Raw genomic sequence first — 16,975 nt, forward strand, 5'->3', positions numbered from 1 at the left:
ACTATTAAAATCGACAAGTGCGTATTGGTCCACACCTACTAATGACAATTCAGTCACCAGATGGGTCAAAGTAAAACAAAGAATGCCGAGGCATTCATGTATAGAACGTTAGCTGGATGTTTAGAACAAGTCCTGGGGGTGAGAAGAAAAGGATCCACTAAACAAGGACATGACAGTTGAGGCCAAGCATAACATGTAAACTTTTATTTCATCATGTAATTCAAACAAGCATCTCAGAACACTTGATCAGAGTAGGGAGAACCATTAGAAGAAAAAGCATAACCCATCAGTACAAAAAAATAAAATAATCCACATTTCAATGATGATCCAACACAAAATGTGCACAACTGATCACGTTGAATGAAAAATCTCTTCTAAAAAAAGGGGTTTAACACTTTAAAAGCATAATTAAATAAATGCAAACCGGGACAGAAGTATTTTAGCACAGCTAGTGACCTTGCCATCACTGGCAACATCATAGAAACCAGTCACTCACTGGGGGCGGTCTCAATAGTGGCGTATTCTCCCTGCACTGACAACACAACTGGACAGGTGACAGAGATCCTCCATATTGCCTTCACCCATCCTGTGTTGTCAGATACAAGAGGGGGAAGCCACTACAGAGACACCCCGAGACAGTCGGTCATACGTGTAACATGAGCCATAGGTATAACACTGTACCACAGACATTAGTAGTGTTCTGTCCTGTAGTTAAAAAAAAGTGATAAACATTGAACAGACTAAGCCATGGTCCAAAATGAACCCTAGCCACTACTCTTACACACTACTCAGATCTGATAAGCAAATCAGAATAGGACAGGTATGAGCAATATGGTAGCGGCTCCATCTTTCCCTCTGATAGGGTGGAGTTCTCTTAAATTATTTTGGAACTACAGAGTTGCCCCGGGGGGGGGTCTGTCTAGTGGACAGGAAACTGGCGCATCTGCAGCCGCCTCTCTCATCACATCCTGTTACCGCTATGGTTACAAAGGGATGCCAGCCACCATCTCGGACTCGATGCCACAGTGGTCCTCACCTCGCACGATCTTGAAGAAACCTGAGGCACAGGAGGGAAACACATTAGACACCAGAAAAACCTCTATCAACAATAGGTGAGGTCTTATTTGGCCAGAGTGTCTCACCATTCTCTCCCCAATCAGTGTTCCAGGAGTTAGCAGCCAGCCAGTAAGGAATTCCCCCCTCCTCTCCCCAGCCCAGGACCTTAATGGCATGGCCTCCTACTGCACTGCCAGACACATGCCGGTACACACCTATAGAGAGATAAGTTTTAGGGTGTGAGAAATACGAAAATGTTTGATAGAGTGGAAAGTGAGTGGGTAAATGAGAGAAAGAGTGGAAAATGAGTGACCTCACCAGACTTGTAGAGCAGGAAGTCTTCATAGACAGTGAAAGCACCCTCTACAGGCCCATTCTTGTAAAGCTCCTTCATTATCTCCTTCTCGTCTGAGGGCACACTGTACGAACGCTTACCTAGAGGACAGGCGAGAGGGCATGTGCATCTCCATGGGCCACAGCCTTGCTTGAATACACTAACTACAGATTAAAATCACTCATTTTCAAAGTAATACATAATGCATGCGTCTTACCAAAGTGTTTGTCCTGCTTGTAGCCAGGTGTGTATCCGGGCTCACACTGGTTGGTACATTGTGGGGTGTCACCCTCCTCTCCTTTACAGGGGGGTCGTGTGCCATTGACATGGTGCTCACAGGGAGGGATGGAGTAGGGCCTGCAACCTGAGAGGAGACCAGACAGAGAGAGTAAGTGTGTATCACATGATGCTCAGAGGATGGAGTAGGGATGACTGAAAACAGTGAGAAAGTGTGCGCCCTACTCACCGATGTGAGAGTCATAGAGTCCTCCAGAGACCAGCCCCTCTTTAGTCCAGAAGTCCCACGCAGCAGAGGGGTAACCACCATTACATCTAAGAACACACACAGTTAGCAATGCAAGCGCACAAGTCCCACCAACCCCAGGGCACACAGCAGGTGAACGAGAAACATATGCACATACCCCATGCCACAACTTTCACAACAGCTGAGCAGGTCTTCAGATGAGATCTCCACGCTGACTTTGGCATTGCTATGGATACACACGCGGTCTGAGATGGCCTCCGCAGCACCAAACGCCTTCAGAGGAACAAGCACGTCAAACACACACTCAAGTTCACGGATCAGTCAGAGGGATATCTGTGTGTGTTCTTACCCAGCAGCTGCCACAGGAGCCCTGGTCCCTGACCTCCTTCAGAGTGGGGCAGTTGGGCCACTGCAGTCTGGGGTCAAAGTTTTTAGGCAGCTCCATGTCCTCTGTATACTGCACCCTACAAAGGAGAGAACAAGATGGTCCTTAACCCTACCTTACCCTCCAGAGAGACAGCCATGGAGAAAGAATAACAGGAGAGGACCCAGGCTGAACATGTGTACTGTTGGCGGAGTCAACCTGAAGTTGATCCATTTTCACTTCCTTATAGTCTCGATTCAGCACAAACACTAGCTAGTACATTCCCTCAATAGAACCCACACACCGCTGACACTCACATGGTGGAGAGTTTGGGTCCTTTGAGCAGGGTGCCACACAGCCTCTTGACATAGCTGTAGTCCACATTATGAAAGTTGTGGCCAGCCTTCCATGTAGTGTTGGCCTTGTTGATGAAGTTAACCATCTCGTGGGAGAGCGGCGGTAGGTGGGGCCGGGCCCAGCTGATTGACAGCCCAGACCCCAGCACCAGGAACAATGCACACCACATCACTTCCTGTAAGGACAAAGGCATCATGGGAACTGGAGTTCAAACACTAAAGAGTAAGGCAATGTAGTTTGACATTTGCGTGCCTAGATCAAGTCAACCCCGTATCTAGACACCCACAGGTGGAAATTAGACGTAACTAAATGTTGACTGTGGCACATTTACAGAGACGTCGACTGACGATGGGAATTGTCCCACCAACTGTTGAAAGAGACTAGTCTCTCCACTCCATGTGATTCTTGTAAAGGGGAAGGCTAGGCCCTAATCAACACAAGTTTGGTGCGTAATCGCCTAGTTAATAACAAAGATATACCACACGTAGACCTACCACCTGCAGACTGGCGAGCATGCAGTCATGCAGGGACACAAACACTTGAGCTGAACTAAAGCAGCAAGGCCACAGAAAAGACCACTCAGGACAATCAGATCAAGAGGACAGAAAGAAGATATCTTCCGTTTAACTGGAGGGAAAAAAATAAATCAACTTGGTTCAGGCCCACAGATCAATACCAGGGCAGAGAGGGTGTGCAAGGTTCAGATACTGCAGTCATTCTTGGTAAGGAGGGGGGGCTGTGCAATACTGAAGTCACATGGCAGGCATGAGTCAGCAGCCAAATCATGTAAAAAAGGGTAAGTAGTTCAACAGGAAATTCCCCTCAACAACATGACTGCCTATGACTCTCAACTCAGCATAGACAAGATTCAGCCAGGCTGGCAGCCAAGTACCACTTCTCTAAAGATGGTTGCCTCTATTCAATAGGCAGGGCCAGTAGAGAAGTTCCCTAAAGCACAGGACTACTGGTCATATGGTAGAGGAACATATGAATCACCAAGACATTTCAGATTTCATTTTTTTACTTGATGAAAGTTAAGCTACATGCCTATAAGACATTGTTTTTCCATCCTGTCAGACTGGTGCAACAAGCTATCTCACTGGCAATTGATAAAGCAGCACCGTGTCTTCCATCAGTAGGTCAAGGATAGATTAACTCCAACCACGTCTAAACTAGTCTCGAAAGGAGATAAACAGGGCAACGTTTAGTAAGGGGAAGATACCTGAACTTCTGTCAGAACAGGCATTCATGAAGGGCGTTCTAACAGGAATCTGTTCCAAAAACTTCGTAATGTACAAGGACGCCAACAAACAAGGCATACAAAGTAGCATGATCAATTCACCTAGCTAACTAGCTGCCGAATAGGCATCTACTCACCACGTAGTTTATTCTTAAAATGTTTTTCCATTGGCAACCAGAGTGAGGACATACATTTTTTCGGGAATAAACGTGGTAAGTGAAAACGTGATTAAATAGCCCACTCCCTACCCGGAATCTTATTCTGCCGCTATACAACTTTATATGCGTTTGTTATCAACCTTGTTATTTAAGTTTTTTTTGGAACAGATTCCTGTTGCAACGTACCACAAATTGTACCCACCCATTCATAAACCCACAGAGGAAATGGAAAGCGTATTTCTCAGCAGTGGCTTATTGTTCTGCTTTGACGTGAATCACTAGCCTCATCACATGGAAAATTAACTGACAAACGTTGTTTGGTCGGTCTGCAGCACCCGCATATAACGGTCTAGATAGAACCTGTATGTACAGGATTTCGCTCTGGCTAAACACCAACACTCACGATTGAGCTAGCTACTCAATCAAATAACCATCAAGACAATAAGTTAGTTGAATTAGGTATTTGGCTAGTAGACTTGGACAAATGCCTGTACACAGGGTGACCAGGACAGGAGTGAAGAACACCGCGTATGAAATGAGGGTGGCCCAGGTATTTTAGATCACTTGACTTCACGACACCACAAGAGTAACTTTGAGATCCAATTACTAAGGAAGTGTCTGGCTTTCAATTTCTTATCCAGGGCTATCAGACTTGTTTACAATGAAACCAGGATTTCCATTACATACCAGTCGACATGTTGCTTACATAAGGTAGGGAACTTATCCGAGCCCTTTCAGAAAATGCCTTTGAGATAAGGTCTTGAGTTATCTAGTCATTGCACAATTCATAGCACGCACACGCGTATATCGAAGACAAGTTGAGAGACAAGAATAGCATTAGGTTGCTATCAACCAATTTTAGAACTGGCACTTTGAAAGTAACGTAGTGGGCTGACAGACACACCGCCCAAAACAACACCGCCGCGTTTTAAAACTGCATAACGGTAGTCATTCTAAGTAACATTAATATCGATCTGTGTGTCACAACAAAAACGTATATCAGGAAATAAATACTAACTAGCTAACGTTATCTATCCATTGTCGTCTTATCCAAGAGGACAATCTCGCTAGCTTGCGAATTAACGTTAGCGTAGCTACATTTCGCTATTGTTGCCTACAGTAGTTAACGTAAACTACGTAACGCTGTTGCCTGTTCCTGTAGCCAAATTTAACGTTCCTCAAGTGGTGAAATCAGATACGTTACCTGTTGTCTGCTTGTCAGGTGTACCGAAGAACAATTACACTACACATGCACCTTTCTCAAAATGCTTTCGCGTTCCGGAGCCCGGCGTTTAAATCCGGTCAATCACGTGACTTGTCATGAGCCTCTAGCGTTCACGGTCCTCGTGATTCTGGCTGGTGCACGTTAGATTTGGTAACGAGTGAATTGACACAGTAGGCCTGTGATGTAACTACTGTAGGCCTATTTATTTATAACAACTATGATGAGTAGGGGGTATATTCAGGTGAGATGAAATGTGCACCATTTCAGACAGAAATTATTGCTACATGACAGACTGTTCTAGCCCAATAATGTTTGTACCATGTTTTGTGGTGCTACCATGTTGGCTGTTACATGGCTACCATACTATGTTGTTGTTTTAGGTCTCTCTTTATGTCGTGATGTGTGTTTTGGCCTATATTTTTATTTCATTTATTTTTATTCTCAGTCCCCGTCCCTGCAAGAGGCATTTTGGTAGGCCTTCCCCACAGGAGGCCTTTTTCTTTTTGGTAGGCTGTCATTGTAAATAAGAATTTGTTCTTAACTGACTTGCCTAGTGAAATAAAGGTAAAATACAAATAAATACACTGTCCTCCTGAACAGGCCCCTCGATGCAGGTAAAGCAGAAACGTAGGCCTATAGGATTTGCATTCACTAACACACATCAGGATACGTTTAAAGGATCATCTACACAAAAGACTGCATTTCAAGAACAACTTGTGACTGCAAAACAAGCAAAGTCATCATATAAAATAAAGCATCAGAGGGCAAAAGACATAAACCACAGCGAAGCTATTGTGTAACTAATGAATGATCACTCTTCTTTCTGTTCCTCTGTTAGTTTAACTCCGCTGACAAACGTGTTAGATAATCATGAAGAAACAGAATAAAGAAGGTGTGACAGATTGGGCTTTGAACCCTGGTCGTCTGCATGACTAGATAAACAATAGAAACACAGCATCCTTCCATCGTGGTAACGCTAGTGTTTATTCAGGTGTACTTTACACAATTATTAATAACCATTATATTATTTGAATAATGACATTACGATGAAGCAATCAGATGCATCACATTCACCTGGTATAACAATAATCACCAAAACGACAACAACAAGATCTTGTTAATACATTGTCAAGTACAGATATAAAACTTTACCTAGTCAGAACACAGTGAATCACACTACTGTACACATTTCATACAGTAAACAACAACAACAAAAAGAAAGATGTCTACAATGCAAGAAACTGGAAATTGAAGTGCACCATTCCATTCATTGTGATGAGCATATACAGATAAGGCAATGAGACTGACAGCCATTGCAGCTGATGCTGTCGTTTCTACAAGGCAAGCGCTGATTATTTCATTATCAAGCCAGGCATTGAGATAGCGTTCTAAAGCGTGTTTGTGCACCAAGATACATTTAAAAGTCCATACTGATATTAGTAGGCTATATTAGCTAGTATATTAACTTTGCATAGACATACATTCTAAAAGCTGGTTAATGCAATGTGTGTGTAAGTGATTTCTCTTTTCACATCTATCATTAGATACAGTACACTGTCTTTGTCAGGCTGTGTAAAAATAAGGACGAGCATGCAGCAGTACCATTTTCCTCAGCTCTAGGTAGCTCACACATTCCCTTTATATCAACAGAGATAAAACAATAGTTCTGAACTTATCTCGTCCCGAGCTGGCCTCTCTCTCTCTCTCTCTCTCTCTCTCTCTCTCTCTCTCTCTCTCTCTCTCTCTCTCTCTCTCTCTCTCTCTCTCTCTCTCTCGAGCCTGGGTACAAAGTTAGTTCTGAATTCACTATAAACACAATCAAACAAAATAAACAACAGTAAAAAACAATGTAAAAAACACAACATTCTGATAACACTGACCTCCAAACATCCATGGCAGCACATGACCTATAACCTCTAGATAGGCCTAGCTCTATTTCTCTCCCTAGCCCCTTCTAGGAACAAAGGGCCCCCTTAGGGACTAAGGTAAGGGATAGGGATAGGAATAGGACCAGGCTGTAGAGGATCCGGAAGCTCATCAATACTACTAGCAGCTTATTTCAGGCACTTCCACACTGATAGATACAGTCTGCTTTGATGCCACTTGAATAGATACGATTAGTTGGATCTTTCTCCTGTCTCACAGAAGTAGAAATGATTTTTCCCTACAATGGTTCACAAAGATCTTATATCTTCACCATTTGAGGTAAATTCGAGACTTAGAAATAGCACCTATACTGACCGAAATGAATTGAACACGGAACACATTTGAATAATTTTGTATATATTTAAATACTAGTACCTATCAGACTTAAAGGTCTGCTTGACATGTCGGGACTAGCTGTAAACAAATTGTAAATAGGAGTAAGAATATCGGTTAAAATTTCACATAATGAAAGTATTTACGTACATGACCTATTATTGTTAGGTTACCTTTAGATTAAATATCACATTTGAATACTATAATAATGAATGTATATACAGTAGCCTATAATAGTATAGTAAAACCTAACAAGTGATCAGAGTGTCTCCATTGACTAACTATTAGCACCCCTTCAATTATCCCAACCATATCATAATACCTCATAAAAGTGCAAACTGCCTGAAAGAAAGAAACAAAGACAAACATATACACTCTCTTCTCTGTCAAACCTTAATAAACCACAACTTAAGCTATTATGGCCTAATGATGAATCATAACGCTTTATGATGGCACTAATTCAATCCATAGCATAAAGTAAACCACACTGAGGGTTCACTCACAATTTTTATGCCATAGAAATATCATCTAGTTTTAGATTCTAGTTTTAGATTCTATTTCTATGGTATATGCTCTAGCAGAGGCGTTAACCATGTTAAATCTGACACACCAAACACGCTATTACTCTCACGGACATTATCATTCAATGTCAACATGAAACCGCATCTGTTATTAAAATAATACTGCATGGACATTCTGAGTATACTCACAGTGCAGTTTTCTTTATCTGTGATTGATTGAATTGGGGCCTAAGAGCAAAGGACATCCCTCTGTTCCTTCACTAAAGACTACTTCCAGTGCAGTTTCTATGTTAGTGTGTCTGTGTGTGATAGATACATGTGGATTCACAACCTCACACTGGCTAATTAAAATGGACACTCAAGACAAGCTATTGTTATTTAGTGTGAAACACGTCTGGCTAACCTGGGGGTTGGCTAACGAGCTGGTTCTAATTTAGTCAACAAGCCCTTGGCTAGTAATAGACCAGTTGTCTGGCATGACAACGATGTTGTAATAGCACTGTTGAATACAGAACCAGCCTTACACTCAGGCTAACGTCATATATCTTGTAACATACTCTCTATATTTTGGGTTCTATATCATCTCTAGACCTGGGTCAAATACAATAATGTTAAATACTTTAGGCACACTTGATTTAGCTTGGAATAGAATGGAACAGTGGTACAATGGAACCAATTAAATAGTCCCGAAAGTGTAAATCTCACCCACCAAGCAGCACACCGGTCAAGCTAAATCAAATACACATCAATAAGTATTTGACAGTATTTTACATGTATTTGACGAGGTCTGACCATCTCACTCCACCCATTGTCCCCCTTTAGATCAATTTTTCTCTATGGTCTACAAACTGGACCAGTTGTTTTCTAGCATGCATGGTGGTGGTGGCGGTGGTAGAGGGGCTAGGACCTGGTTCCTCTGGAACAGCACGAGGCTCCTGTCTGGGAGTGGAGGTAAAGAGGGGCTCCCTGATGCGGTAGGGGCTCCGGTAGGTGGAGATGGGCGACAGCTCAGAGCCCCAGCCCAGGTAACTGCCACTGGATGGGGAGACTGCATCAGTGCTGAAGTACAAGGCGGTGCCAGACTCCGTGGGGTTAAAGTTCCGCTGGGGGCTTCCCATTCCCAACAGCAGGGACGGTGATCTCTCTGGAGACGAATCACGTCTGACATCCAGTGACCCTGCAGAAGATGACCCTTCGGTGTTCGAGGTGACCACGTTGCTGTCGATGTGGCGGTAGTCTGGGTACTTGGGAGAAGAGGGTGTGGGGGAGCAGTAGGTTGCGCTCTGGAAGTCTTCGTCATCTCGTTCTTCAGAGGGAGGGGGGCTGGAGTGAGGGGGGCTGGAGTTGTCTTGCAGGTTGGAGGGCTCAGAGAGGTGACCTCTGACCTCCTCAACTAGGACCTCCACCAGCGGCGGGTTGACTTCCTGGATGGGAGATGGTGAGGGCAGCACATGTCTCACCTCCCCCTGTCTCACTGCCTGTCTAACCTCACTGATGATGTCTCTGGCGGGGGCTGCCTTTATAACCTAGGTAGAAGAAGGACCGCTATGGTGAATGATATTCTATAATAATAATCATTTGGTTGGTGCTTATATTTGTCCTGTTTTCACATCCAGGAAATAGATAACTTATCAGAGAACATCCAACAGTAGTAGAGAATAGCAAATAAATCCGCACCCTGCTCTGTTTTAAGACAAACAACGCTTCAACCACATGAAAACAGAACATTCAAAAGCAGATACCAGAGTGCGGGTTTATTTGGAAAAGATAGGAGTTCTGAACATCTAAACATGACACAGGAACTTGACAAAAACAACAACCTGTCAAGGGTACACTTCAAGGAGAAGGGGGACAAATGGAATTGGGTGCTCATCTCACCTCCTCCACCTGTCTGACCTGGTCAACCTGGGGAACGATGGGAGAAGATTGTGGAACGATGGGGGGATCTTGTGGAACGTTGAGAGAACGTTGCGGAATGTCTGGGGACCTTGGCAGAGTCTCTTCCTCTAGTCCCAGCAGCCCGACCAATCCCCCTTCACCATAGGCATGGCTTATTCTAGCCACATCACCTGTCTTCATGGCTAGGCGAATCAGCAACCAGTGGTGGTGCTTCCAGCCCTGCCATTGGCTAGGGAGCTCCAGCAGATTCCCGCCACCCACAAGTTGACCGTGGCGATGGCTCTTCTCTTCCAATGAGAGAGAAGAGCCCCGGTCTGCACAAGCTCCGCCCATTCCATGGTGACGTATGCTCTGGAAGATCTCAAAGGACTTAGGGTGGAGGAACCGGTAGTACAGGACTAAGGCTATCACTCCTGTAATAACACAGACCACCATATGAGTGTGTGAGTATGAGTGTGTGTGTGTGTGTGTGTGTGTGTGTGTGTGTGTGTGTGTGTGTGTGTGTGTGTGTGTGTGCGCACGCGCGTCTCACCAATGAGGAAACTACAGAACACGGCGGCTGGGATACCCATGCTATCCCATGATGCAACACTGAAGAAGTCGGAACCTGCCAGCAGAAGAAGAGCGTTCTCGATAAACATGGCCTGCAGGAGAGAGTAGAGAGTTACATATACACACACACACACACACACACACACACACACACACACACACACACACACACACACACACACACACACACACAAACACACACACACACACACACACACACACACACACACACACACACACACACACACACACACACACACACACCAAGTAGAAGCCGGCCATGCGGCATCTGGAGGCTCCGTCTTTGACGTTGAGGAAGAGGAAGATGTGAACAGCTCCCAGAACCAGGTTGAACAGGCGCCAGCGCAATGGCGTTTTAATGATGTCACTCTGCTGCGACACCAACCAGAACGTAGCACCCAACCAGTGAAGACCTGAGACACACAGGAGCAGGACAAACATCACTGAATGTTCACACACACATATATCTATCTACAAACGCACACTAAAAGAGACACACACACACACACATATATATATATATATATATATATACACACACTCACCAATAACTCCAAGTACCCACTGGCGGAACAGGCGTGTGAAGAGCGTGAGGGTGGCGAGACGTGCTCCCAACATACTGACCTAAACACAATACAATAAGTCTGTTACTATCACACACACACTCCCACACACACAAACACACACCCAGTCCAGCCAGCCCTCCTACCCTCCAGAGCAGTCTACAGGCGATAGCAGCAGGGGTCATGGGGAGATGTCCAGGTCTGATGAGGGAACAGGCTCTGGCATACAACACTAAGGCCCAGGCCAGGGAGAGCAGGCACACCGCAAAACACACGGACACTGAAGAGAGAGAGAGTAAGAGGTTGGGGAAAGAAAGAGGGAAGGGGGAGGGAGGTGGAGGTAGAGATAATATGAATACTCTGTAGGGTGATTGTATCCAACACACATACAGACACAGACACACACACAGACAAGTGGTACCTGGTGAAGAGAGTCCTACATCGGTACAGATGAGGACATATGTCTGCAAGACAGTCTGTGGCAGAGTTACCACCAGCGCCTCCAACAGGCGGAGAGCTGAAACATCAGCCTGCTGCATTATCTCACTACACCGATCCACTCCAGTGGATGTCATAGTCTCCCATAACCTGGAACACACACACACAACACATAGTTAGAGGGAGTGAGACACTTCAACACAGAGTTCAGCTCACTGTTTTTGTTTCATCGCTGACCTCTCACCTCTGACCCCTAACCCTAGAGGTACTACAGTAGCACACAGCAAAATTTGCAGTGTTAAATCAACACTTAAATAGTCCATTTTAACACTATCTCTGATTATAGTGTTAATGTAACACTCCGTACTGTAGAAAATGTACACTGCATATATATATACTTGCCAGTGTTACTCATATTTAACACTATGGCGTAATTAACACTCACACTTATTTATATTCAATCCTAGTGTTGAACCACTATTAGTGTTAAACAAAAACACTGTTACAGTAAGTCATTTTGGGTGTTGTTTTAACACTGTATGGCAGGGATCATCAACTAGATTCAGCTGTGGCCCAATTCTTTCTGGAGCGGATGATCAGGGGGCCGGAACATAATTAAAATAATTTGTAGACCGCAAAAAGTCCAAACAGATATAATATTTGACTAAAACATAATAATTTCAAACCTTGCTTACATTTTTATACAATCACATATATCTCTCTATTATTTGTGGGAATACTTTAGAACAGATTTCCAAATTAAAATCACTGAGCTGATTTGCTGGTGTTTTTACAGTGTTTTATGTCCCCAAAAATAAATATATACAGTACACTATCTTTCAAAAGTTTGGTGTCACTTAGAAATGTCCTTGTTTTTGAAAGAAAAGCAAATTTTTTGTCCATTAAAATAACATCAAATTGATCAGAAATACAGTGCAGACATTGTTAATGGTGTAAATGACTATTGTCATTTACACCATCCCTGTAGCTTAGTTGGTAGAGCATGGTGTTTGCAACGCCAGGGTTGTGGGTTCGATTCCCACGGGGGACCAGCACAGAGAAAAATTTATGGAATTAAATGTATGCATTCACTACTGTAAGTCGCTCTGGATAAGAGCATCTGCTAAATGACTAAAATGTTTTAAAAAATGTAGCTGGAAACGGATGATTTTTTATGGAATATCTACATAGGTGTACAGAGGCCCATTATCAGCAACCATCACTCCTGTGTTCCAATGGCACGTTGTGTTAGCTAATCCAAGTTTATCATTTTAAAAGGCTAATTGATCATTAGAAAACCATTTTGCAATTATGTTAGCACAGGTGAAAACTGTTGTTCTGATTAAAGAAACAATCAAACTTGTAACGGTTGTCGTCGGATTTAGACCAAAATGCAGCAGGGAAATGTGCACTCATCTTCTTTATTATAAACGGACAAGAAGGAGAACCAAAACAAACACAAAGAAAACACAACGACCAATCACAGGCTGGTCAGGCACAAAGCTATACACAGCATAATCTCCCACAAAGTACTCAACAAACACATACCTATATATAGGACTCTCAATCAGAGGCAACTAGAAAACATCTGCCTCCAATTGAGAGTCCAACCCCAATTAACAAAACATAGAAATACAAAAGACTAGACAGAACATAGAAATACACTAACATAGAACAGTGCCCAAAAAACCCCGGAATACATAAATCAAATACCCTACTAAACAAACCACCACCCCGAACCACATAAAACAAATACCCTCTGCCACATCCTGACCAAACTACAATAACAAATAACCCCTATTACTGGTCAGGACGTGACAAAACTGGCCTTCTTTAGACTAGTTGAGTATCTGGAGCATCAGCATTTGTGGGTTCGATTACAGGCTCAAAATGGCCAGAAACAAAGCACTTTCTTCTGAAACTCATCAGTCTATTGTTGTTCTAAGAAATGAAGGCTATTCCATGCGAGAAATTGGCAAGAAACTGAAGATCTCGTACAACGCTGTGTACTACTCCCTTCACAGAACAGTACAAACTGGCTCTAACCAGAATAAAAAGAGGAGTGGGAGGCCCAGGTGCACAACTGAGCAAGAGGACAAGTACATTAGAGTGTTTAGTTTGAGAAACAGATGCCTCACAAGTCCTTAACTGGCAGCTTCCTTAAATAGTACCCGCAAAACACCAGTCTCAACGTCAACAGTGAAGAGGCGACTACGGGATGCTGGCCTTCTAGGCAGAGTTGAAAAGAAAAAGCCATATCTCAGACTGGCCAATAAAAAGAAAAGATTATGATGGGCAAAAGAACACAGACACTGGACAGAGGAACCCTGCCTAGAAGGCCAGCATCCCGAAGTCGCCTCTTCACAAATAGTACTGTTTGTCCATCTTGAGACGACGTAGCCAGTATACACTCCCTCAAAATAGTGAGAATTAATCTACGATAACTCAAGAAATCTGTCATATATTTTGACGTTTTTGCAGAGGAAAGCTTAGTTGTGTAATTGTACATCCAACTAGGATGTTTGGTGCAGTATTTCTCAAAGAAAAAAAAAATCATGAAAACGAGTCGTCTATCGTTGAATGACAACAAACACTTTATTAAAGAATCCCTACTGTTGACCAATCACCGTCGAATCGGCGTAGACTTCGGCTTCCGATCTTCGGCGTTGCTGATAGAAGAATTTGTATGTTTAAGATAATGACTAAAGTATTCTACCCTGAAACCATATAATTGTATGAAATGTGTTAGAGTCATAATCCAATAATGTGTGTGACTAGGCCATTGTGTTACTATTTCGCAATATGAACTGGGTATAGTTGAGACATTCAAGGACAACTGAACTGTCGACTTGTGATAACGGTGAAACTAATAACTGGAAAGAGGCCTCCCCACCCTAGGGAGGAGAAAAACTGTTAGAAATGGCTAGGCTTGCAGAAGATAATGAAACATGTTGCAGAAGGGTGATAAACAATGTATGTGAACTTTGGAAAAATACAGCCCACCTAAAGAGAGGTGGAGTTTCTACTGATGTGAGTTCATTTGTGTGTGTGTGTTATAAAAAGATTGTGTTCTCATTTTGAAGACAGAGCGCTCTCTGAAAAAAGTATTGATCTATTGCAGAATCTGAGACTTTGTCTTCATTAACCAGAGCCACCAGAGCCTTACAACCTCTGGGAATTGGTCAAAGCTTGAGTGATAGTTGAGTTCAACCATTGAGATAGCAAAATTCTCGTGACAGTTGCCTCGAGAATTTTTCTTGTCTTCACAAACCCTTGCCGAAGGCCAAAACGAACAAAAACGTCACAAAATGTCATAATATATGCACAAACTGTTTCGAACTGTTTCAGAGGGGAAGGATGCGGACGCCTTAACACAGTGGTGTTAGGAAACTCCAGGTTTACAGGCCACATCAGGCCTGCAAGTCACATTATGCTGGCTTGCAAAGTGATGTGTAATTCCTATTGAAATCCAGAGTTACGATATCCAACCGTTTTTATTCACCCGCAAACTGCATTCAGAATGGCTGCCAGGGTTAGAAAACTTGATGAAAAATATGACCTAAAGACGTAAACCATTTAAATCAGTAAACGGGTGCAGTAAATCTAACTAACTGATTGGATTTGTTTTAAAAAATGTATGTTATTTATCTTAGTGTATAAGATGAATCAATGTACATGCAAATACAGATATTAAAAACAATCCTAAAAATTCTACCTACAGTAGAGCATGCTGGGAAATATAATGATGTGTATGGGACTGTTTTACTCTCCACAGTGTAAAACAATAACTCTGTTTATTAACACCAACACTGGGGGCTCTTTTATGCCACTGAGTGTTAATTTCACACTTGCAGCGTGAATTTAACTCCTGAATCAACACTAGAAATGTTACACTGAAAAATCAACACTGTTCAATTTTCTGTGTAGTACATTACCTTCTAAAGATGCCCAGGTGCAGGATGTGAGTCCATTTGAGATCTTTGCTGCATATACGTCCATCTGCCTGGTACCACAGCCAACTTAGCAACTGGGGGCCCCATCCAGGGAGGAGAAACAAGGCTGTAAGCCCCGCCCAGTGGCCATAGCAATAGTTATGCCCCACCCACAGGTAGTACACAAAACAGTAGATCACTGTGGAGACAAATGCACAGGTAATTGATTAGAGATGACATACAGTACATCTACACACATGTACACTTTTTTTTGTAGTCTACTTGCTGATGGTGTTTATGTACAAATGTGAACAGGCAAAATGTAATCAATATGTAATTAACATCGAACTAATGTGTAATTAATATCCAAATTAATATCTGTTCTGACTCGAGACCACAAACGTGTGCTAAGCATTTGAACAAGGGCAGTTTCAGCATAGTATGTGTGTGTGCGAACTCCATCACGACTATAGGCTGAGGCCAGGGTAGGGTCTGGGAGATTCTGCGCTGTTTCCGTATCTCTAATTGGCTACAAAATGCACGCTCCTCATGTCTGGGAGAACCATTGAATGAACGATGCAGTGCTCTCTCCCTTCAGATCCGCATTTTCTTTCTCCTCCCCTCCCCTCCCTCTTTCTCCCTCTCCTGTCCCAGTAATATGAACCATCTGCCGGACCAGATGGGCGGTATAGGAGAGAGGGTAGAGTAGGGTCCGTCCAACCCGCTATCCATTCATGGCACCCAGAAAAAGGCGCTCGAATATGACAAAAATGCGCCACTTTTCTATTAGCATGACTAAAGCTACAGCTGCAACGTGTTCGCGGCTGTGCTGCTGCATGGTTTCATAATCACCTGGGTAAATATAGAAAAACAACACAAGTGATGCACGCACCTATAAAGATTCGAATGTATCTGCAAATGCAGATTAACATTTTTATACTTTAGGAAATATGAATGAATTAAACCTTTATGCATGCAGCTTTTCGTGGTATAACACTGTACTGATATGATTTGACGTGTAGCCTAGGTGTGGTGAGAGATATAACAGGCCTATCTCCATCACCGGAGGGGTGTGTTTCGGTCGTTCTCGGTAACAGCAGTGCTAAACTTACGCGCAGTCCGCTCAGCCACAATGAGAAATGCAGTAAACGCGAAAACGCAAACTTGGCAGCAGGCCACGCAGGAGCCTCCCCTCTCCCGGGAAGTGGTGTATTGTCTCATCACGGATATGTAGAATCTTTAACTGTTGTGTTGTTATTGTGATGAGTCCCATGCAGCATAATCCGGTCCAAAGTAGGGAGGCTACCCGGCTCTCTGCTCGGATCCGTAGTCCTTTGAAGATGGCTTCTGACGTCATGTCCCGTCATGGCCCATTAAAAAGTCAATCTGCAGATGCTACATCTATTTTGGGACGTATAAATTAATGATATGTACCCATTGATTCTTGAAGAATATACCTTATAAATATCTCATGAGCTTAGTACAACTGTCTATCCCCCATCAGAATCCAAAATATGAGCTTGTTTTTTAAATTCCAATGTTTGTAAACCAACATTATATAGCCTCAAACAT

At 43.2% G+C, this 16,975-nt stretch overlaps 2 protein-coding genes across 2 annotated transcripts; both read right to left on the reverse strand.

The window, feature by feature from the left end:
- Positions 1-189: 189 nt before the first annotated feature.
- Positions 190-5,248, reverse strand: catb (Cathepsin B). The gene is given in 9 exon segments (NM_001140522.1): positions 190-1,057; positions 1,143-1,271; positions 1,375-1,491; positions 1,608-1,754; positions 1,857-1,942; positions 2,032-2,147; positions 2,224-2,338; positions 2,556-2,770; positions 5,198-5,248. Coding segments are annotated over 8 exon segments (993 nt in total). The 5' UTR covers positions 2,765-2,770; positions 5,198-5,248; the 3' UTR covers positions 190-983.
- A 935-nt stretch (positions 5,249-6,183) lies between these two features.
- On the reverse strand, positions 6,184-16,778 carry LOC106603195 (XK-related protein 5). The gene is made up of 9 exons (XM_014196525.3): positions 16,516-16,778; positions 15,407-15,602; positions 11,455-11,621; positions 11,180-11,313; positions 11,016-11,094; positions 10,714-10,883; positions 10,430-10,541; positions 9,877-10,310; positions 6,184-9,524 (listed from the first exon to the last, which is right to left on the reverse strand). Exons 1-9 carry the CDS (start codon positions 16,622-16,624, stop codon positions 8,817-8,819), a joined length of 2,109 nt encoding a protein of 702 aa, XP_014052000.1. The 5' UTR covers positions 16,625-16,778; the 3' UTR covers positions 6,184-8,816.
- Positions 16,779-16,975: the final 197 nt, after the last annotated feature.

This window comes from Salmo salar, chromosome 01 (assembly GCF_965601325.2).
Source record: "Salmo salar chromosome 01, fSalSal1, whole genome shotgun sequence".
In the NCBI taxonomy this organism is placed as follows: Eukaryota; Metazoa; Chordata; class Actinopteri; order Salmoniformes; family Salmonidae; genus Salmo; species Salmo salar.

Bases quoted from the DNA above. Each gene is read 5' to 3' on its own strand.
- LOC106603195 (XM_014196525.3), bottom strand. From the start codon at position 16,624: ATGAGACAATACACCACTTCCCGGGAGAGGGGAGGCTCCTGCGTGGCC. The intron at 15,603-16,515 runs GTAAGTTTAGCA...TTGTCTCCACAG, and splicing joins TGTGGCTGAGCGGACTGCGC to TGATCTACTGTTTTGTGTAC. The intron at 10,542-10,713 runs GTGTGTGTGTGT...TCTCTCCTGCAG, and splicing joins GCATGGCCGGCTTCTACTTG to GCCATGTTTATCGAGAACGC.